Source organism: Drosophila novamexicana, unplaced genomic scaffold (assembly GCF_003285875.2).
Source record: "Drosophila novamexicana strain 15010-1031.04,08,12 unplaced genomic scaffold, DnovRS2.1 tig00001959-arrow-arrow-pilon, whole genome shotgun sequence".
NCBI classification, from domain to species: Eukaryota; Metazoa; Arthropoda; class Insecta; order Diptera; family Drosophilidae; genus Drosophila; species Drosophila novamexicana.
The window spans coordinates 69,176-92,267 of NW_020824914.1; the positions used below are offsets into that span (position 1 = coordinate 69,176).

The following is a 23,092-nucleotide window of genomic DNA, read 5'->3' on the forward strand; positions in this document are numbered from 1 at the left end:
TTTTAAGACCTGAACCCATTCAAAATGGGTACAAAAAATGTATGCGACCGTCAGAAGAAAGCCTTTGCGACCACATAAGCAATATATATTCATGATCAGCATCAATAGCCGACTTCGAGTCGATCTAGTCATGTCCGTCTGTCTGTCCGTCCGTATGTATGAACGAAGCTAGAAAACTTTTCGAAATTTGGAAGCAATACAAGTTTGTTTCCGATAATCGATCATCGATGTTCAAGCAATCGATAAAAATCGATATCGAAACCCATTTTATGATCAAATCTCTACTGTGTTAATGGCTAGTTACAAAATTTCTCATATAGCTTCTAGAAAAGTATTTTCAGAGCAAGTATCTTTCATTTTATATCTTTTGTTTAAGGTTTGGCTTAAGGTTTAGTTTGGTAGTCTAGTATTTGCCTGTTAAAAGTGATGTTCCTTTTAAAGAAATACGTTTTTTTCAGAGATTTGCTTAAGTTCAAAATTAAACCAGTAATAGGTTCTAGTCGGGAGCTCCCGACTAGGGGATACCCTGAACCCTCTTCTTCCAACATTAAATGCATATATATATTCTATTTTAGAAGCCATATGTCAAGTTTGGTGACTCTAGCTCTTATTATTTACCAAAATTGCCCAAAAAACAGGATATCGATATCGATTTTTATCGATTGCTTGGAAAGAGCAAGTTATCGATTATCGGAAACAAACTCGATCTGCGCGGGAACTAGGAGCATCTACATCTAAAATTTCAAGTATCTAAGCTCCTATAGGTTCTGAGATCCTTGCGTTCATACATACGGACGGACGGACGGACGGACAGACAGACGGACATGGCTAGATCGACTCGGCTATTGGTGCTGATCAATAATATATATACTTTATGGGGTCAGAGATGCTTCCTAGAAGGAAGCCTGTTACATACATTTGGATTTTGCACAAATACAATATACCCCTATACCCATTTTTAATGGGTTCAGGGTATAAAAAAAGGTTTAACGAACTCTACTTGTTTTCATTCAGTTTGTGCATTGAATGTTTTTCCTGTACCTTTGGTTATTTTTTTTTTTTTTAGAAAATTCCTTAATTAAAATCGTTGGCAAGCAATTCAAAATTCTTAAGATATTTTTTATCGGTAGCAAGAACCTTTCTCTTCGGTTTGCTTTGTGTCTTGCCCTTTTTTCCCTCAGCCCGTCTCCATCAAATTAACACCTTATGGCTGCCTGGGACTGGGAGCTATAAGAACCGACGCCGTGGCCACTGGGCAATTAACAAGCGTGGAAAAACAGCATAAAAAAAACAACATCAGATATGTAAATGTAAACTTTTAACTGGGCGAACTCTCATTGATGGCCAGGGGCGGGGGGAGGTCATTCCACGTGGCGGGGCATTCAGCTGAACGATTCCATGGTCCGTTATGTGCTCTGGCGGTGCTGGAGGTGCCGGTGGTTACGTCATTTAAAGACACGCAACTCGGCCAAAGGCGTGTGTGTGTGTGTGTGTATGCCGCTGTTGTTACTGTTTTATTGTGTTGTTTGTTTGTTGGACTCCTTGACTGACAGCAGTGCGTACGTCAAGCCAAGTGCCCAAATTCTTGACGCACGCGGCATTCATTCAAGGCATGTTACATGCATAGCTCTGCCTTTCCTTCTTTATATATGTATATATATATATATAAATATATATATATTTTGTAAATGTACTTTTTTTGTGTCTTTTGCTACCTTTGCAGCTGCTGTTGAATTGTTTATTTTATTATTTGTAATTTTTTAATATGTTGTTGCTGCTGCTCGGGCTTGTTTTTGTTGTTGTTTGGGTTCTTGTCGCGCTGCAGCTTTTAACACGCATACAAATGCGCATAACACGCATACCAGTGCAGCTGCTCTCAGTCCGTCTGCGTGTGTGTGCGTGGTGTGGTGTGGTGTGGTGAAAAGCTTGCTCGCTCGCTGCTGGCGCGAGCGTCTGCTGTGTTACGTCTTGGCGTGGTGAATTTGCTGTTCGTCCTGCGCTAGTGTGCGTTACATAAGTCGGTTATGAACCGCAGTCCGCCGCTTCACATGTGAGACACGCACCAACAGAGCGACGGCAGCAGCAACAACAACAACAAGAGCAACAATTCACCACGGGCCGAGTTGGCAGCTCCGTGCAGCCATTCATACAAGCCAGCACTTGTGTGTATGTATGTATGTTAGGTGTAGGTTCTTGTGCTTGTTATTACTGAACGCACACACAGACACACACACACACACACACACACACACACATACACAGCGATTGAGAGACTGGGCAACGAGGCACACACTCTCTCATCTGGCATGCTATTGAATGTTTGTCGGTTGGTTCGTTCGCTCGTGGAACGTGGCAACGCTTTCAGTCGTCGATTTGACCGCCAAACAAACGCAACGCAACACGAGTGCGCCACGTTGAACGCACACAAACAACAAGAGCAGCAAGCGCAGCCAACGCAGCCAACGCAGCCAACGCATCCAACAGCAGCAACAACAACAAATTGAAAGCCAAACGGCATAAAGAATATTTAAAAACAACAGTTTGTTTTTTTTTTGTACTGCAATTTTTTTTTTAAGTTTTAACAGTTTTTTTGCACAATAAATGCCTTAAAAATAAATTTAAAAAAAATTGATCGCCATAAAGCATAAAATGTAAGCAAAAACAAGTGGAAAGTACAAATATTTATTTAAAGCAAATAAATAAATATTAATATTCAAAATAAACACAAAAACAAAACAAAACGAAACAAAACAAAAGAAACGCAACAAATTGCTAATGAAAACATAAAACAGCCATTAGCATTATCAAAATAACGATAATAACACAACAATAACAATAAGAAACAAAACAAAAGTCCAGCTAAGCAGGCAATGATAAAGCAGAGACACAAAACAAAAGGACCAAACATCAAGTGTTGTGTTTTTATATTTATTTTCATGCTTGTTATATGAACATAAGAAATGTGCAGAAATGTGTTGCATACTTTTGTGATAGAGCCAAAGCCACAACATGTATTTGTTATTTTTTGTTTTTATATACCATATAAATTCGCATATATGCATATTTATATATCTGTGTGGGGCTTGGCGTTTGTAACGCTTACAAAACTTGACCCAAATTAACGTACTGCGGTCCAGCAGTTGCCGCTTTTCAAAAGCAGCACGCATTGGCTGCAGGTGGAAGCTGCGATTTGACTGCCACACACAGGGGCAGTAACACACATACACAGGCACACATGCACACACGCACACACACATACGCACACACTCTTACAGACACAAGGGGACAACGTGCAAGGATTATGTAAACAAAAATAAGTTGATTCGCTCCCGCTAGCGTAGCAGCTGCTACTGCCTGTCTGCCTGTCTGCCTGCCTGTCATTCAGTCAGTTTGTCATTTTGTCGTTTTGTCAGTCTGTCACTTTGATGAGATGTCTTTGCTCTGACCCCTCTCTGACCCCTTGCAAGTCACTATACCTCAATGGGTGCAATCACCCACACAAATGCGATGTAATCATAATAAACACAACGCGAAAAAAAACACCATCGCACAACTAAGAGTGTAGGTAGAATAGTGTGTGTGTGTGTGTGTGTGGGTGTGTGTGTGTGGGAGTGGGTGGGTGGGTGGTTAGTTGCCCTAATGCAACTCAATCTGTAGCCGCTTTGCAATCTGTTTGCGTGCCGAGCGTCAATTGCCGACTGTGAAGCAGTCTAAAAAGTAACAACAACAACAACAACAACAACAACAACAACAACAATAACGGACATGAAGTGCCTTTTAATTTACAACAATTATTTAATAATTGGTAATGCAACAAATCTCTGTAAATTAGCGCACAAAACGCAACAAAATTCCACTGACAGCGCCGACCAACTCCTGCCACACCAATTGTCCCTCAATCACATTTGCAATTAAATGCCGCAACAATTTCTATCCAAAATATTTTTATGATATTTATAGCTTCGCTTTACCTCAATTCCGTTGAACATTAGCTTTGAGCATTTGCCGTGGCAGCTAATTCCATAATTATTATTAAATAATAAAAACGCGACACTTTTGAATGTCTATTCATATTTCATTTGACCCCATTCTTGAATTTTTAAAGCGCAAATCAAACCCTTTTCACACACTCAAATTTCGAATTATACATTTCTCAAAATTTATTGATCATATTTTTAAATCCCTACTTGAATATTCTTGAAAATTAATTCATATTATAATATTTGTATAAAAAACTATAAGAAATTTACCATATGTTGTGACATACATTGCCAGTTCTATGCCATAACATATATTGGCATATATATGTCATAAATTCTCTCAATATCTGAGGAATTATTTTTCGTATTTCGAATACAATTTTTTTTGCAACTAATTTAAATGTTTTGAAGTAATAATAATATTGTTCAAATGGTGCCAATTTATACAGTGAAAACTCTTCTGGATGGACAGCGACCGTCGGGTGATTTGACCAAAAGTGTTTTAGTGAAATGTTTTTAGTTTACTTCGAGATCCTGTTTTTTGAGCAAATCTCCATGGTTTCAATGGCTAGAGCCACCAAATTTGAATTCTTTCATTTAATAACTTACTTTAAATGTTAGTAAAATAATATGCAGGGTATCACCTAGTCGGGCACTCCTGACTAGAGCTTGGAATCTTCTGTCTAATTTTTTTGGAATATTTACCATAGTTGGTTCGTGCTCCAATGCTGTCTAATACTGTTTATCTCTATACGACTGTTTGTCCTAAGTGACTGATTGATTGACTGACCGACTGACTGATTGACTGACTGACTCGGGGATCAAGTTTATATTTGTGCTCTTTATGCTTTAGACAGACTTTTGGAAATTATACCTGCAAGTGTGGAAAAGTCGTGAAAAACGTTTCAACGAAACTTTTTAGCTTAGGCTCAAAACTAATTTTTAAAGATCTTTGATTAAATTCATTTTCTGATCTCGACAAGCACAAAATTGAAATTCATTTGGGAAGTGTTGCACACTTTTTGCAAAATCTATTCCACTTTGGTCGAAATGAAGGTGAAATATTTGATGTGTAATGTTTCGGACTAAAGCTCATTTCTAAGGATATTTATGAAATTCATTTGAGACGTGAATTTTTCTCATAATCCAATCCTTTTCGATGAAATACTCGAGGCAACGAATATTTTCTTACAAACGGTTTCCAACTATTTTTTAAGCCCCACGTGAGCTTCTCAACGAAGCAACTATGTTAAATTGCCGAAAAATGGTTGCATAAAAGTTTTTTTGTTTACTTTATAGATTTTTGGTAAAAATTCATGTGAAACGTGTTTCACACTTAACGTAAAAAGTCTCCCCCCTTCTTGGATGAAACATATGCTATGTTTCGGGTGAAAGCTCATTTGCAAAGATCTTTATGAAAATTTGGTCCGAGCAAAGCTGTGTAGTTCCCGCTAGTATATGCATACAGAAGAATTGTATCTTTTAAAATTATCCTATTTAAACTTAGCCAAGCACATCTGTTGGGCGCAATCAAGTAAACAATTATGGCTATGTGGATCGCTACCATCGTGTAGTTATTTCCCATTGGAGCTTATACCTATTCCATACAAAACTGTATAGCTCTTCAGCAAGTCGGACTCGGCTGGCCAAAAATATTAAAAGATAGTGCGGGCAAATTGTGCAATTTTAAGGCGTGTCGTGTATAAAAATTAATGTGGCAAAGACACTTGAATACTCGTATTCGCATTCCTATTCACATTCGCATTCACATTCATGTGAGCCTTTGTTATGACTGACCTGTCAATCGAGTGCTGCAGAAATATAACTTACAATCCATTTAATACAAATAACTCGCTGGGCTATGGGCTAGAAGGCAGCAGCGGCAATGCGACAAAGTTGGCAATGCAATAGTTTTGTTGGCAAGTGTAGAAGCAGCAGCAACGGGAAAATACAAAAAAGTGTAGCATACGCGCAGGCTGCATCGTTTTAGGGACAGCCGCCGCTGCCGTGAGGCTAAAGCAATGTAAAAGATGAACACAGAAATGCAGCAATAAAATTGCAACAGCATGAGATATAAACGTTGCAGCAACAACGAAAGCAACACACACAAACACACATACAAACACACATACAAACACACACACAAACAAACTGTACACACACAAAGACAAAGTTAGAGAGACATTCATTCAGATAAAAAGAGTCGAGTTACACCTACAAGTCAGCATGAGGCGCGGATTTGGTTAGGTAAGTTTGCTGGCGTGGCGAAGGGGCTGGGTGGGTGGGTTGTGGGGCAGTGTGAGGTGAGAGGTGCTCTGGCCATCTATCTATCTCTGTCTATCTCTGTCTGGCACTGCATTAGCAGCCAGCTGTGAACGAAATAAACGTAAAAATATACGTAAAAATATTTTTAGTGTGAACAATTCCGCAAAAGCGAGAAGCGAAAACTGAAATGCTGAGAAAACTTTTCGCAAGGCATTACACACGAACGCACACAGAAAGAGACACACGCACACACACACAACCACACAAGCACACATATAAAGCTGACAAGATAACAGACACACACATACACACACACACACACACACACACACACATATATATGCACACAATAAGTCGTGTTTAGTTAGGAAATGCTATGTGTGCCAAAAAAAGGGCAGCCAAAGGCAGTGCTTTCATGTGTATGTGTATGTGTGCGTGTATGTGTGTGAGTGAGTCAGGTGCTGGTTTTGCTGTCAGTTTTGTAAACAAACAAAGACAAAGGGATTTTAAAAATAATAGTCTAGGAATGCAATTTAAATATATCGAATATATATATTTAACGCCTTTGTTCCCCTAATGCAGTCAATATGTTCTATTCAGGGATTAAACAAAACAATGCAACAACAAAGCACAGTATATATATATATATATATAGTACAAGCTAGCTTGCCATTTCGCGCCTAATTCTGTATACATCAAAAAGGTAACATACACACCGCCAACACTTTAGATAGCACCTCTGCCGTGTGCCTTTCCCAGTTCCACATGATGAAAAATGTACCTTTAAATAACTTTTGTGTTAATTGGCCGATAATTGTAAGATTTTTGGTGCCATGGAAATATGTGCATATTTATATATATAAAATAAAACGAATATGTTTATATAAAAAAGCCCACATAACGAGTCAGTTGTCTCGAGAACTTAAAGCTTCTGATGACCATGAACAGATCGACTTGGCTGTTGATGATCATTCGGTCTGAATTTGTCCATTATATACATTATGCTTGTATTGTACTCTATTCTATTCAAAAGTAGTTCGTTTAGTTTTAAACACAATTCTGATAGTCTATAGCTGACAGCGTAAATGCTTTCAATAGATTGAAAAATCTACAAAAACCAAAAGCAAGCAGACGTGCTCACAAAGATAGTGTCCCACATGGGAACAACTGGCATCCAGCTCAGAACAGAAGCAGCTGCTAGACGAGCTTTGAATATGGTTTTAAGCACAAATAAGTTGAGAGTTTATGTACGGCTGACTCTGAAGTTCGTATAAGTGTGATACACGAACTGCTTGTGGCCCATAAAAAAAGCGTTGCATACTTTTGTGGGCTGGCTGAGTGTGTGGTTTTGATTTTAGCTGTTGGCCCGCACTTGACACTTTTGTTACGGCTTTACGGCCATTTTGCATGCCACAACTCGGTGGCAGCCTCGCAAACTAGTTGTTGCTGTTGCTTTTGTCTGCGTCTGAAATTAACAGCATTTATTTCATTGCATTTTTATGCGCCTCATTGCGGACGACATTGTCAACGTCGTCGTCGTCGTTGTCGTTGTCGTCATTGTCGTCGCTCGAGTCTGTGCCTGGGAAAACAAAGGCAACTTATTTTTATGCTATGCGCGTCAGCCGCAGAGGCAATAGACAGAGACAGAGAGAGCGAGATAAAAAGTGAGCGAGAGGGAGAGAGAGAGATGAAGTACAGTCAACGCCCCTCTTCACCCAAATATGCAGGGTTAAGTTTCATTTTTATGCGCTTTTGTTAGCAGCAGCATCTCTTTCTGGCCATTTTTAGTTGTTGTTGTTGTTGTTGTGGTTGTTGTTGTTGTTGCCGTTGGCAACTGTCATGCAAAGTTCGAGTCTAGAGTTGACCTGAAATGTGAAAAGTGTGAGCTGTTTGGGCGTGTTGTTGTGTTATATTATGTTTTGTGTGTGTGTGTGTGTGTCGGTGTCTTCATTATTCGCTATTAGCCATGGCAATGCCGATTACTCAAATTGAACAGCCAACTGGCCACGCCCACAGTTCTGCTGCTATCCAGCTTTGCCAGAGTCATCAAAGTGTCGACTGTCAGCTTAGTGTTGGATATCATGCAAATTGCACAACTGTTCCACACTCTAACACAAACACACAAACACACACATATACAAACACATTCGTAGCAAATGAATTGTCAACAGAGAGAAATGTAATCCATTATGCCAGATGGATGCATCTACATACAACTGATCAATCTGAAAGCCATGTCAGTCCGTCAATTTAGCTTGGGTTTCGTGCAATATACAAATGTTTTGATTGTCATTCCCACAATTAATGTACTAAAGTATTTTATTTGTAGTCATCTATAAATACTAGTGATAGTCCGTCGACACTTTCAAATTTCCATTACAAATATTCGTATTGATATATAAATACGCATATCCATATTGAACAGGAACAAGAGAAAAATAGAGAACAAGAGAGAGAGAGAGAGAAAGTAAGAGAGGGAGAGAGAGAGAGGGAGGAACAGATTAACAGCTGACATAAATCTCTTTTAATTGCCAACAAAACTTGTTTAGATAATACTTAAACCATGTAAGTCCTCTTGAATTCATGAGAATCGCGTAGTAGGGCAGTCAAATAAAAATATTATACGTACAAATATACACAAATGCATACATACTCACACACATACCTACATTCATTATAAATTAACATCCATAGATGATGTCCACTGGATCGTTCACATATATTCAAAAATACAGCTTTTATAACAAGCCAACAACACCAATAATGAACCGTAAAGACCTTATTGAATTCATGAGAATCGCATAGAAAGGTACCATAAAAGAAGATGTTATTTTATTTAAATATGCAGCACAGCGAAAAGCGAACGTGATCAGCGCTTGGTGCTAGAGGTCATACATGCATACATACAAATATGTATACATTCTCACATATATACATACACATGTGCATACATACACGTAAATATATATATATACATAAAATCATGCACACATACAACCTATTCCCTAACTTATTAAGCTAGGCACATATTATCGTCCAAAAGATGAAGTCTAATCGACTAATAGTATTTTCCAGAAGGGGATCCGAGAGAAAATAGAAACAGGAGCAAGATAAGCTTATCAGCAGTCGTAATCTGCTAATCTAAGCATTTGACTGTCGGAATACCCGACAACCCGACCAGACATAGTATCAGCTCTTGGGGCTAACAAGCTGACATAAAAATGTTGTTAAAATTAGAGCTGACTGAAGTTAGAAATAATTTTGAATGAAATTAATAGACTTTGCGAGAATTGTCGCAAATTTTTCGTAATACTTTTTATAGTTTTTGTGTCTCTTTGTTGTTTTTGTTGATTATTTAAAGAAATATTATAAAGCATATTAAAAAACTTATGGAAAAGTTTTGAAAAAAAAAAACTTGTGAAACTTAAAAGTTTGGCACTAAAAAGCAATAGCAGTCAAGTGCAGCCAAAAGGTGAAGCTTCAGCGGTACCAACTGCAGTAAAAAAAGCAGCAACAGCAGCAGCAACAACAACAACAGCAGCAACAACAGCAGCAACAACAGCAGCAACAACAGCAGCAACAGCAACAACAGCAACAACAACAACAGCAGCTGTAAGAGCAACAACAACAACAACAACGACAACATGGGAAAAAAGAGCTCGAAATTGAAACAGGATACCATCGATCGTTTAACAACCGACACATACTGTGAGTATACACCCATCGATCAAGAATATTCACAATATTATAATAATATTTTCGGGGGCCTAAAATAATTATTTGATTGCCATTTTTATTTTGCACAAAATTTATAGCTCGCATCAATCAAAATAAACAATTGGAATGCTACACAAATCTTGTAGCACTTGTGGCACTTAAGAAGCTCTGTGGAAAAGAAAAACCATTTATTTAGCTAATTTGCCGAATTTTCCAGTGCCTATTCAAATGGCCTGGCACTCAATGCTTGACTAAGGAAACGCATAGACCTTACCTTGGCTGCTTGGCTCAATCCAAACAATGTTGATTGAGTTGAGTTGCCTGCCGCCTGTCAAGTGCTTATATTTTATATATATTTTTTGTTACTCTGCCGAACCGCGTTAAGAGTTCGCCCATGTTTCACAGTCTTTTGAGGCATTTATCTATTAGAGCCGTGGGCAGGACCAAGGCACAAACAAAAGATCCGAATCGCTGTGCATTATGTAAAAGCGTGCAGTCGGATGTTGCCACAACAACGCCAACAAGGCAAATTTCACTTTGTGTCCGCTTATAATTCGCAACTAGTTAAAGAGCCGACTTAGTCAAGTTTGCTGGCAGAGTGCAGTGTGAGGGTTGCCAGGACAGCTGTTTGTGCTGGATAATTCCAATTCAACCAACTTATTATGCTAATGAGTCCTGTTGCTCCTGCTGTTGCTGCCACGGATAAGCTGGGTCTTGTCTCATTTTTTTTTAAATACCCTGTAACCATAAAATGAACGTAAAGAGGATTTAATGCGCAAACAGTGAAATGCTTGCCAAGTTTCATTAATAGGCTTAAGAGTTGTCAAACAAGAGCCAAGGACTGATGGACGCATAGGAATGAATATATAAATCTGGCATATGTCTGTCGGTTCGACTTGTACAGTCCAGTGTAGAGGACATATCAAAGCTGCGCCGCAGTTTTAAATAGAATCTTCTTGCTTGCTTTATTTGTTTATAAGTACTTTATTTTTATTTCTAGTTTTATTCTCTGTGGGCTGCTTAAAAATGCAAGTCACCAAGTTTGCGCCTAAAAACTTTGTTGACTAATTGCTTTTTAAAGTATTTTCGTATTTCGTGCTCCGCTGCTGCTGCTGCTGCTGCCTTTTGCGGTCCAAGCGAGGAAGGCGACAGACGGGAACATAAATAATTACGCCGCCGGGGGGCATTCGGTGCACCTGGTTGGGCTTCAGCCAGAGTAGCTGCTGGCGCCCTCAAAGTGTTGACAGATTGCTGCCAAGTTGCCAGTTCTTAATGTCCTGGTCCAAGCAATTTGTCTTGGGCCCCTTGAGTCGTGCCTGCCCCTCGCTCCAGTGTTCTTGCTTTCCTTAAAAAAAATAAGACACACACACACACAAAATTTCTTGAGTTCCATTTTACACTTTGCTATGCAGCTCTATAATCTGTCCCATACAAATACTTAAAGCTGGGTATATATGGCTGGCTGATAAATATTTCATTTAATAGAGCTAGAAACGGCTTTGGCAAATGAAGAAGAAGCTAAATAAGTTTAAGCCGTGCTGTGTGCGGGCTTCTTGGAGCTTTTGTCTTTTGTTCGGCAAACTCAAATGCAATCAAATGCAGTTCTGGCCAAATTTCTTGGAACATAACTTTCTTATAAGCTGGCCACGCACTTGGCTTAAAGTTTGCTGCGCAAAACTTTGGCCCAAGACATCATTCGAAAATTTCAAATTACTGTCTGCACCTGATAGCAGCTGAAACAGCAGCAACCACAACAACAACAACAACAAAAACGAACAAAATTTTAGTTATTCGCCAAACAAATGAACTAGAAGTCAATTTATGAACTTTGTGGGACAACGGGTCGTATGCGCGATATGGAAAAGTTTCAGCCCTGGACGCGTTATCGTGCTGTTCATTGTATTTGCTGGCTGGGCAATCAATTGGGAATTACACAAATACATATTGTGCTCACATATAGTACATACCATATATTTTTCTGCATATCTTTGGCTGCAAGGGGCAACGTAGGGGCAGAGAGCCCCACGAATGAATAAATAAATAGCTGGGAATTTGATTAGTTTCGGATGGGTTTCGAAAATCGAATGACCCCTAGCAATAAAGTGCAAATCCCAAAATTGTGTGTATAAAATAGATACAAATTACGGTCAACGCAGTGACGGGCAGGGCAGGGCAGGGCAGCAATCGGTAAGGGGTCAGCGTTGGGTCAGCCGTAGCCACAATCTTCCATAAATAATACGTATGTATGTGTTTGTTGTGCGTACGTCTGTGTGTGTTTGTCTGTCTACCTGTCTATCTATCTGTCTGTCTGTTTGTCAGTTTCTCTGTTTGTCTGTCTGCTTGTCCGTCATGGTCTACAGGTGTTTGTCTTGGGCCATGTTTTACAAGCCTGCGTATTAACAAGTTTAATTGATTTTATAATTGTTCCACAAACAAAGCGACAGGCGCAAAGCACATTGACACACACCCACACCTACAGATGTGTGTACAATTTGTCAAGAAGACAACAACATGGTCATTAGTTGGCCGAACTACGATTTTATCTAACATATATTGGGCATTTGTACAATGATTGCCATTGCTTATTTGGATTGCAGTTGAATCAAGATTGGGCGCCTAATAGCCAGGCTTAGCCAGGGGATTTGAGGCCTATGTTAATATAAAGTAAAAAACATGTGCAGATGCCTTGCGCCAGATACAGCATATGCCCTGGAACTTGCTTTGAGTACAGAGTGGAGAGAGGTTTTTGAATAACGCTGCCTTCGGTAATAAATGAATCAAACTGGGTGCAAACTGGGAGTAATATACAGATGGCAGATGGAATTAAAAGAAAAATGAATTTACTTTTTATTACTAAATGGAGCCAAAAATTGAATCACTGTTTAAGGCAAAGCGAATTTGAGCACTTGATTTAATTGATATGACATATAAATCTGAACAATGAATCAAAAACGGATCAATGCGTAATGAATTATGGCTAGCCCCTGTTATAAACCAGCTCTGCAGCTGGGTTGATGTTTAAATTTGTTGCATTGTGTCTGGTGCACTTAATTTTCATTCTGTTACCATCACAAGCCAAATGTTTGCTTTTGACATCGCCTGCAACTTGAACTAATTTATATGCCATCAATGGCAGCCAACAATTGTTGATATTTAGCTCAAACTTAATTGGTCTAAATTTGCAAGGCTGCAAACATTAAATTGAAACTGGCCTATGCTATTTTTAAAATTTGAATAATTTTCATACGTTGTTCTAAATGCAATGGTCGAGTTTATATTATTTGCTGCACTTCAGTTTGATAGCTCTCAGCAATTAATAAAATGTGTCACACCTCGTCCGCATCGCTTAATTTGATTTTGTTTTATATATTTATTTGAAAAATTTGTTGGTCCTGGTTTAATTCTATCATAAGCTTTAAATATCGAGCTGTGTTACATAATATTTAAAAAAATTATGTGCAATCTGTAGTGTGAATAGATTGTACCTTAATCGTTTTGCAACACTTGTGCATAAAAGCCTTTACGCCTTTAAGCTCAGGTCTCACAATCCTAAACTGAGGCTGTGTTTGACATTTATGCTCAAAAGTTTTCTGAAGCAATTTGGTTTTTATTAATCTTTTGCACGGCCGACACTGAAAATATTGCAAGCCTTATATATGTTCTGAAAGCTGTTGCGCGTTAATATTGACCTCTACCCTAAATCGGGATTAACCATCCGTAGGTTGATAAGCTAAATGGTTGGAGCTCAAGGCATATAAGCTCTTAGGCTGAGTAAGATTCGATTTTATTTTTTATTTAAACTAAATTTTCTTCATTTTCTCTCTTCTGCTGTTTTCTTGTGCAACTGATTTGGTTAAAATATTGGAGTTTTATGTTCAGAGGGGTTTGGTTCAAGCCTGCTTTGGTCTCAATGAAATATGCCAAACTCTCTACCCTCCGTCGGAAACTTATTGTGACACACTGTTTTCGACTGTACTGTACTTTTGATTCAGTTAAAGTTGTCTTTAAAACTGGTAACACACCTGGCGAAGCGGTTAAAGCGTTCACCGCGACACGGCAGAAGCAAAAAAAAGACACAAATGTTGCCCAATAGTAAAATGAATGGAGATACAAGTATTACAAAAAATAAGCATAAACCGAATCTGAAACGTTTCCAGCCTTTACACAGACAAAATGCAATTAAAATCGCGTTGTAAGCACACATATTGATGGCGGCGATTACACAAATATTTCATGTAGCCGCTGCCCATGCCCGTATATCTCGTACATGATACATTCCCGTATATCTATAGATATGTACGGCCGTATGCCCAGGAGTGGGGAGTGTGCGTGTGTGAGCGTGTGTATTACGAGGCATGGCAATCAGAAATGCAGCGCGGCTCTCAGTTTCGCATGGGGCGCGGTTCTATTTGAATGCCAGCGACAATTGCCGCGGAATTTTCAATGCCCCATCAAGTGTGCAGCATGCGCCCGCCTGGGATTGGTTCCGGGTGGCGCACGTAGTCCATGCGCCTGGCATCCGCCTGGCCGCCCCAGCCCAGACTTGAGCTCTGCCAGTCAGACAATATGCATGAGTATCAATCGGAAGAGTTATTTCAACTATGCCACAACATGCCTCGCACTTAACATCAACAAATTTCATATACCAGAGGTTACAGTACTTATTGGCATAGAACTAAGTTTATGTTTTTCTTTTTTTGTGGTGCATTAACAAAATACTCTATGATTCAGAAAGATTCCACATGCAATGCTCATGGCAACGGTATTTGTATTCCAACTAGGGGGATTCAAGCTAATTTTTGCACAATTGCTAAAACCACATTTTAATTTTTAATTAACAATAATTGACTTTGGAAAATGACTAAATATAATCTTAGTCTTCTCTCTTCCAACTGCGATGCATTTTCCAAAATGTGCCTAAGGTAACTTTAATGCATTTTACATCTGAGTGAAACTTTTAATTTGAGCCGAGCCTTGAACCAAATCTCAATGCCAGGCCATTGAGACAGAGGCAAGGCATAAGAGACTTCAAAGTCAATTGGTTTCTTTTCACAGGAGAGTTGGTTCGCGCTGTGAACCCAACCAGAGAAAATATTGTTTGGACTGGCAGCCCTGACTTTGTGACAAATATTTGAAAATTATCTTATCGGCTGGTAAACAACAAAAGTGTTCTCTCCACACGCTCGGCTGGAATTTTCCAAAGCGAAACATGATAGTAGACATCTCTGATCCCATAGAGTATATGTTTATTCTTGATCAAGTTAAGCAGCAGTTATAGCCATATTTGTCTGTCTGTCTATCTCAGTTAAAAGTTATATGTACCTTATATCTCAAAGCTGCTTTGGAAACTTTCAATAAGACTTCGAATTGTGCGTAAGTCATATTCATGTAGTTGCTTTAGTAGGAATCTCTTTTAAATTTAGATTAATTTAGTTAATATATAATATTATATATTTACTGTCCCATCAAATAGCTTAAGAATCTAACATATTAGCACATACCGACGGAATTTTGGCCGCGTGGGTTTTGATTGGGTTAATAATATAAGCATTGCAGTTGACCAATGTTAGCTGCCATTAATTCATTCATGGTTTTCCTTTATGGTTTTTTTATATAATTTTTGTTGAAACAAACCCTAACACATTAAATAAGCAAATATTAAAGCTGACGAGACCCACTGAAGTGGAGCCGGCCCGGCGTCTTCTCTTTGACGCACAGACGAACTCCCTCATAGATTTCCGGAAGAGTATCTTCTGTACGGCATCGACAAGCGATGTGCAATGCATGATGATTTTTATTTTTAAAAGCGTACTTCGAATAAAAGCATGACTTGGGAAGCATATAAAAGGATATTGTATGGCAACCATTTGGCGGTGACAGTGGCGCAACTTTATCGACTGACAGCGACAGTCGGCGGTGGCAACAAGTCGTATGAGCAATATGCGCATTATTTACAATCCACACAAAACGCACACACATCGGTTCGGTAAATGCTGTTGTATTTTTACATGCCACACGTCAATAATAGACGCAATACCAGCGGACACAAAGCCCTGCGGAATAGATAGACGGGATGAATGTGAACGAGTTGTGGGTAGCTTACGCTCTCCTTAGCCTCTCCACTTTCCACATTGCGCCGGGCGCGCGCTATCGATTACCAATCAATTCCGTATCAGCTTTGGCAATTGTTGATTTTATTGCGTTGACGACGCCCCTGGGCCGGTGCTGGGATAGCGGCCAGAAGGGGTTGCTCACTGCACCACATAATTAATTAAAACTCAAACGTAAAAATCTGCTGCTTTTGCCATCAAAATGGAAAATTACAAGGTGGGCAGCAAGAAGCGAGCAGCGAGCAGCAGACAACTTCAATTTCTTTATTGACTGTGAACCAAACCTTAAACCTAGCCAAACCTAAGCCTAAACGAAACCAAACAACCCAAGTCCTTTCCTTTGGGCTGAAACTGAGCATTATTTAAGCTAACTTTGGAAAATGAGAAACATGAGCCACGAGGCAGTCGTATACATGGGCCAGCGGGAGGTCGCTGCTTCAAACGGGTGCTAACAATAATTAAAATGTTTTGTTTGTTTTGATTGTTTTGTCAACCACAAGACTGTCATGCGAATCCCTTGGCAAGCTCCAATTAATCACTTGCCTGGCAAGGTGGGCCAAGTTTGCAGTTCGAGCCCCCGTGAAGACAATATGTGTATTTTTGAATTCGAAAAGTATTTTTTTTTTGTTTAGTTAATAATAATAACAATGCCAATGGTAATGGCATTTGTGGATGGAGTGAATTATATATGGATGTATATTATGATATTGATATGGATATATAGTAAGATATTGAATATTAATATTGAGCTTGTAATTGAGACCTGGTTTCACACATGTGAATCACCAGGTTTTTCGAATCGAATCGCCCAGAACGTTTATGAGGCTTGCCGATGGTCACAGATGCGGCATTAAAGATGAACCACAATGGCATGAAAAATGACAGTGGTCGGCTTTTGGGCAGCCAGTTGAGCGTGCAAAGCAGTCAATACTCTAAGCCTCTGCCTCGCTGCTCTGCTCTGGTGCTCTGTTGCTCTGTGGCTGCGGTAGCGACCTCCCCCTGGGAGCCAGGCTGTGGACATTGGCCCCGGCCCCGGGCCCCGTTCCTGGCTCCTGCTTCGGCTCTTAAAAGCAATTCCAATGTGTGTAATTTTGCGTGAATTTATGTTTTGGTCTTAAACTTTGCTGCCGCAAAATCCCTCACTTGCTCCCAGCACTTCTCACTAGCCAGAGCTTGTGGGCGGGTCGGCGTAACATGTGCGTCATTCACACGCCCATAACGGTCACAGTGGGAGCTGGCCGGCCCGGCCGGGGATCGGGAGACCGTAGCTTAAACGTTTCATAAACGGCCATTAGGCCACGGTGATGGCAACCATGGCCGAAAATAATAATAATAAGAAAAACAAAAAAAAAAAAAAAAAAATAGAAAAAACAACCAGCCAGTATATAGAAATTGTAATGCATAGAGGTCAAAATTTGTTTGTCTTGGGCGTGGCCACTAGACAATGAGTAAAATGTAAGTACACACGCGTGCATCAGCTCCTCCGGCATAGCTCATAGGTAAGGGGCTGACGGGCTACGGACATGTTTCTGTAGAAGTAACACATGTGGCTTATTTTCAATTGTTTATGTGTGGAGTCTTTTAAGGAAAGAAAGTCAGCTTGGGTCCGTATACCTATTTAGTCAGGGATGAATTATGAACAAAATGAATACCTTGGCATTAACAAAAGTCATCAAAATGAACTTAATTAAAACTATCTTCAATATTAGGAATCGGCAATTGTTGCTCTGACTCAGAGAAAATCAACCCGAAATTGCTCTAAAATTTAGAAAAAGTGCGAAAATTTATGTGGAAAGCATGAATTGTTTTCTAAAAAGCAGAAACTTATTTGTAATATGTGGAAGAATGTTTTAGAAATTAAATTTATTTTAATATTCAGAATCAGAAATGATTTGTGGCTGAAAAATTGTTTAAGGATTAGATTCGACTTTTCTTGATTCAACTCATCCGGTTTGAGGTTCCTGACAAACAATTTTCTTTAAGAATAATTAAAACCTGATTTGAAACAATTCCGAGTCAAACTAATATAAATGATATAAAACGCGTTCTATGTGTGTTTAAATGTTACTAATCTCAGCTTCGATTTTTTGAATTGGCATCGCCAAAGCGTAATCGTCTAAGCCCAAGAAATGTTGGGGAACATGCAATACCCGAGCTATATGTCTGACAAACTTTTAGCATTAGCCAAATATTACGATCGGACCTCCGATTTGCAGTGCAACAATCGGAGCTCTGGTGCATAAGTGCATACATTTTAATATTAAGATATTGATTTGAAGTTCCTGTCAACAAATGTCTACTTTCGTTTCCTATTTCACATGATATTACGTATTGGTATTAAGTATATGTGGATATCTGTTCTTTGCCCATCCGCATACTCTATACATTAAATGTTCAAGCATTTTAATAGACATAATTTTTCCGTTTCGATTTCAGTTACAGAAAAAGAAATTCGTCAATGGTGAGTATGGAAATTGGAAATGAGCGTAAAATTAATAAATTATGCGTTCTAATTGTAAACATTTGCCAAACACAATTTTAGGCACAAAGGATTTCTAAAAGACTGTCCGAATGGTTTACTCACTGAGCAAGTAGGTAGCACACACGCACACACACACACACACACACATACACACACAGACATGCACACTAAGCACATGTTTAAGTTGATTCAATTCATTCAAGTCATACAGTTAATTAAGTTAATCTTCTCAATATGTGAACACTAATTTCTTAAAACAGCAACGGATCCAACAGCAACCAGAGTAACAGCAACAACAACAGCAGCAGCAACAACCACAGCAGTTGCTGCAGGATGTATAGATTCGCCCATTCCCTGGAGCCCTAGAGGCACATCCTGCTACCAAAATGAATGACAGGCCATTTCCAATGTGTTGACGGCAACAGTTGTTGTTGCTGTCTCTTTCGCTTTCACTGTTGTTGTTGTTGTTCTTGCTGCTGTCGACTGCTGTTCATATTAAAATTTATTAATGCGCGCCTCATTGAAAGACAACTTGAAATTCTCACACACACACACACACAGAGACACGAACACGAACACCTTATTGAGCCACACCCGCAACGTCCTAATTGTTTCTCATCTCTCTGCCAGGGTTTTATCAAAATCTACAAACAATTTTTCCCACAAGGCGATCCCAGTAAATTTGCATCGCTTGTGTTTCGTGTCTTCGACGAGAACAATGTGAGTATTAAGGCCATCAGCTCATGTCCTTGTGGCTGTACAGCTGCCAACCTGCCACCCCGCCACCCCACCATTCCGCCAACCCGCCATTCCGCCCTCCTGCAGCCATCACACAACAGTCAGCCAGTCAGGCAGTCAGCCTGCCAAGCAGTCGCTTTGACATTGATGAATTTGTACGCAACTCGAGCGCAAAAGTTGACGATTTAGGCCAATTAGCCCAAAATACTTCGAACAGTAGAGTGAGGCACGAATGAGGCACGTGTATGTGTGTGTGTATAAATACCCTGTAAAGCGTTCTAAGGTTCAATATTCAACATATATTTGAAATCTGAAATTAATTCAAATCGAATTATGAGTATGATTTATTCCGAATAATAGAAACCTGGGTCGATGTAACAAGTGCAAATGCTCAACGTTCTTTTTATACATTTAATCTTCTTCGTTTCTTTGATCGACCAGTGCTGGAAAACGCATTCTTGAAGAACTTTTGTGCTCATAGTCCGATATTTATAAGACTTGCAGGGCTTAGATATGACATCTGAGTGTATTTATATACCACAGCGCCAAGCTATATTTATACAATTTTATTTGTACTCTTTGGTTAAACGGGAAGATACGAAAAAATTTAAATATTATGGATGTGTGCCTACTATAGTAGAACCTAAATACTTTAATCGAATTTCTCTAACTCTTGTAATCTCCGAGTTGTTTCAAAATTTAATATTTATTCGTATTATCGAAAGGGCGAAGATGTTGAAATATATGATATTTGATTAAGTATGATATATAGGAATATTTTTGTAGCTTATGCAACCAAAGAATATACAGTCAAGGGATACGCTTCCTTATTCAAGAGATACAATATTCAAAAACTATATAAAAAATAAAAGAAAGTGTGGACTTTACTTCTTTTGGACACAACCAAAAACTTTTCATTATTAATAGAAGAAGTAGAAAAAGAAAGCTTTAAAAAATCTAACAGTCTGAGCGTCAGGTCGCGTTAGTTTGGATTAGATCTAGAAGCGAGTCGTAGCTGTTATCCTGTGTGCAAGTAGCGCTCATAGAGAATTTATTAGCAAGTTAGTCATAATACCCTTGCTTTGAGGGCAAACCCGCTGGAGACTCATAAAGATTTATTTATGACTTGTGGTTAAGACGGCGGCGGGGGCTAACGCGGTGGCTTTGGCGATGGCGATGCCGTCTTCGATGGCGCCCTAAACTTGTTAGCTGTCTGGGGTCTGCACTGATTTGCTCTGCTGTCGTTTCTCCTTCTGTTTCGCTTCTTTCTTTTGTATTTTGTTTCTGTTTGTGCTCCCCAGGATGGGTCAATCGAGTTCGAAGAGTTCATACGCGCCTTATCCGTTACATCGAAGGGTAACCTGGACGAGAAATTGCAGTGTAAGTATTTTGCTTCTGCCACGTCATGGAGTGAGAGCAATCATTCTGATGCCTGCCGGACTGTGGATACGGCCTCCAATTAATGCCGATTGGCATATTCCATTTGCTCTTTATCTCTGTAGGGGCCTTCCGTCTCTACGATGTGGACAATGACGGCTACATAACGCGCGAGGAAATGTATAACATTGTGGATGCAATCTATCAGATGGTGGTAAATACGATTCCCCCTCCATTTATTCATTCCATTTTGGTTTGGTCTTAACCCAGCTTTTGTCATATGTTGATATTGTTGGTAATTGAGCAACTTGATGGTATTATTTATGTAGGGCCAGCAGCCGCAGTCGGAGGATGAAAACACGCCGCAGAAGCGAGTGGACAAGATATTCGATCAGATGGATAAGAATCATGATGGAAAATTAACATTAGAAGAATTTCGTGAGGGTAGTAAAGCTGATCCACGTATAGTTCAGGCGTTAAGTTTAGGTGGTGGTTAAACAAATCAATAGTAACGCGCAATAACAACTCTAACAAAAAGAACAACAACAACAAAACATAGAAAAACGCAGCTAAAGCTATAAACAAAAAAAAAACAACTTCAACACCGCTTCTGGTTTTTGGTTACCATTATACACTCTCTCACAGAGAACTAAAACATATATACTTATATATACATAAATCAATGAATTACTAAAAATACAAAATCTTTAAAGCAATCAGAAATCAGACTCGCCCAAATCTTGCAAAAAATAAAAAACAACATCAAAAAAAGGAAAGAAAAGAAATCATTTTTTTTCTCGATTTCGCGCGTCGATTAACATTCAAAATGATAATAATTTTTTGATATATAAGAGTACGAAAAAGCAAAATGATGAAAATGCAATTAGAAAAAAAATATATATATGTAAATATTTCCACATATATATATGTATTTACAAATATATGTATGTGCATATGTATGCATACATACATATGCGTACTTACAAGATATGGCTAAAATCGAACCGAAATCGTGGCGTAAGTAGAACGCAGTTCATAGCGATAAAAACTTAAAGTAAATTAAAAAACAAAAAAAAACGAAGAAAACATAACAAGTTTATTGAGAGTAACGTAAATCAATATTTGAGCATACACCAATTATTAGTAAACAATATAAAAATCATAAAAAAAAAATAAATAAATAAAAGAAAAAACAACAACAATCACACAAGAAAACGAAATGCAAACTAGCGCAGCCTTCGAGACATTTATAAAAATTAATGAAATTTAATATAAAATATTTAAAAGTAATTGTTGATACACAAAAGCAAGAAACCAAATGGATTAAACTTAATACCACAAATGCTTATACATATATATATATATATATATATATATATATATATATATTTATATATATATATATATATATATATATATATATACAGCTCATATGAATATGCAGCATAAAGCAGCAAAATCAGCAGCAGCAGCAACAACAACAATAAGAAATTAATTAATTAATTAACAAAACCAGGCATTAATCAATGACAAGTGCAAAAGCCGCGCAAAACTGAACATAATTTTTTCAACGAGGCACACACACACAGACACACACACACTCACCCAAACACACACAAACATAGACACGCACAAGAGATGGAAGCGCAATATTTTATTTGCTTTTTGGAAATTGAACTTATTGATTTGCGCTTTTATACCTAAGTTAACGTAAATTTGACAATAGACGCCTCAAAAAAATATATATACAGTTTTTTATATAAAAAAAAAAAATAAATAAAAATAAAAAAGTCAAATGGAAACTAAATAAGTTAACGCACAAACCTTCAACAAACCAAACAACAAATAAAAGCCGAGTAAATAGCAGCACGAAAATGATACAACAGCCACAGAATATGCTACAAAAACAACAACAACAACAGCAACAACAACAACAACAACAATAGCAACAACAACAACAATAGCAACAGCTACAGCAACAAGAACAACTACAATAATAGTCAGCTCTCTCTCACATCTATCTTTCTGTGTAACTAAAAGTCCCGTTTGAGAGCCCCAAAAACAGATCCATCATGCGATTTAATTTCTATTCTATATGCGGTTCAGCTTTATTATTGCATTAATTTAATAACCCAGTTAATATTTTATTACAATCTATTTATATATATTTATATACACACATATATATATATCTATCTATATACTTGAATACATAGTTGCTACTTCTTATGGCTAATCATGCACACATACACACACAGACAGACTCAATTATTTTATAAACATAAACAGATTCACAGCAAAGCCCCGAAATGACGTACATAGTATATACAAATATATGTATGCCTATAATTATAGTGGGTCGACACATGCTTAAGCACTTCAAGCCAAACAATATGACCATACTCATATACCTATGCTCATAT

General features: G+C 38.4%; 1 protein-coding gene across 1 annotated transcript; it reads left to right on the top strand.

The window, feature by feature from the left end:
• The first annotated feature begins 9,836 nt into the window (after positions 1–9,836).
• On the top strand, positions 9,837–21,481 carry LOC115768703 (frequenin-1). Its single transcript, XM_030713392.1, has 7 exons — positions 9,837–9,953; positions 18,509–18,533; positions 18,615–18,663; positions 19,185–19,274; positions 20,594–20,672; positions 20,795–20,883; positions 20,999–21,481. Exons 1-7 carry the CDS (start codon positions 9,890–9,892, stop codon positions 21,164–21,166), a joined length of 564 nt encoding a protein of 187 aa, XP_030569252.1. The 5' UTR covers positions 9,837–9,889; the 3' UTR covers positions 21,167–21,481.
• The last annotated feature ends 1,611 nt before the right edge of the window (positions 21,482–23,092 follow it).

What these genes read in the sequence shown, in the direction of transcription:
- LOC115768703 (XM_030713392.1), top strand. Translation starts at nt 9,890, where the DNA reads ATGGGAAAAAAGAGCTCGAAATTGAAACAGGATACCATCGATCGTTTA. An exon ending in TTTAACAACCGACACATACT is followed by an intron (nt 9,954 to 18,508) that starts GTGAGTATACAC and finishes TTTCGATTTCAG; the next exon opens with TTACAGAAAAAGAAATTCGT. An exon ending in GAAAAAGAAATTCGTCAATG is followed by an intron (nt 18,534 to 18,614) that starts GTGAGTATGGAA and finishes ACACAATTTTAG; the next exon opens with GCACAAAGGATTTCTAAAAG.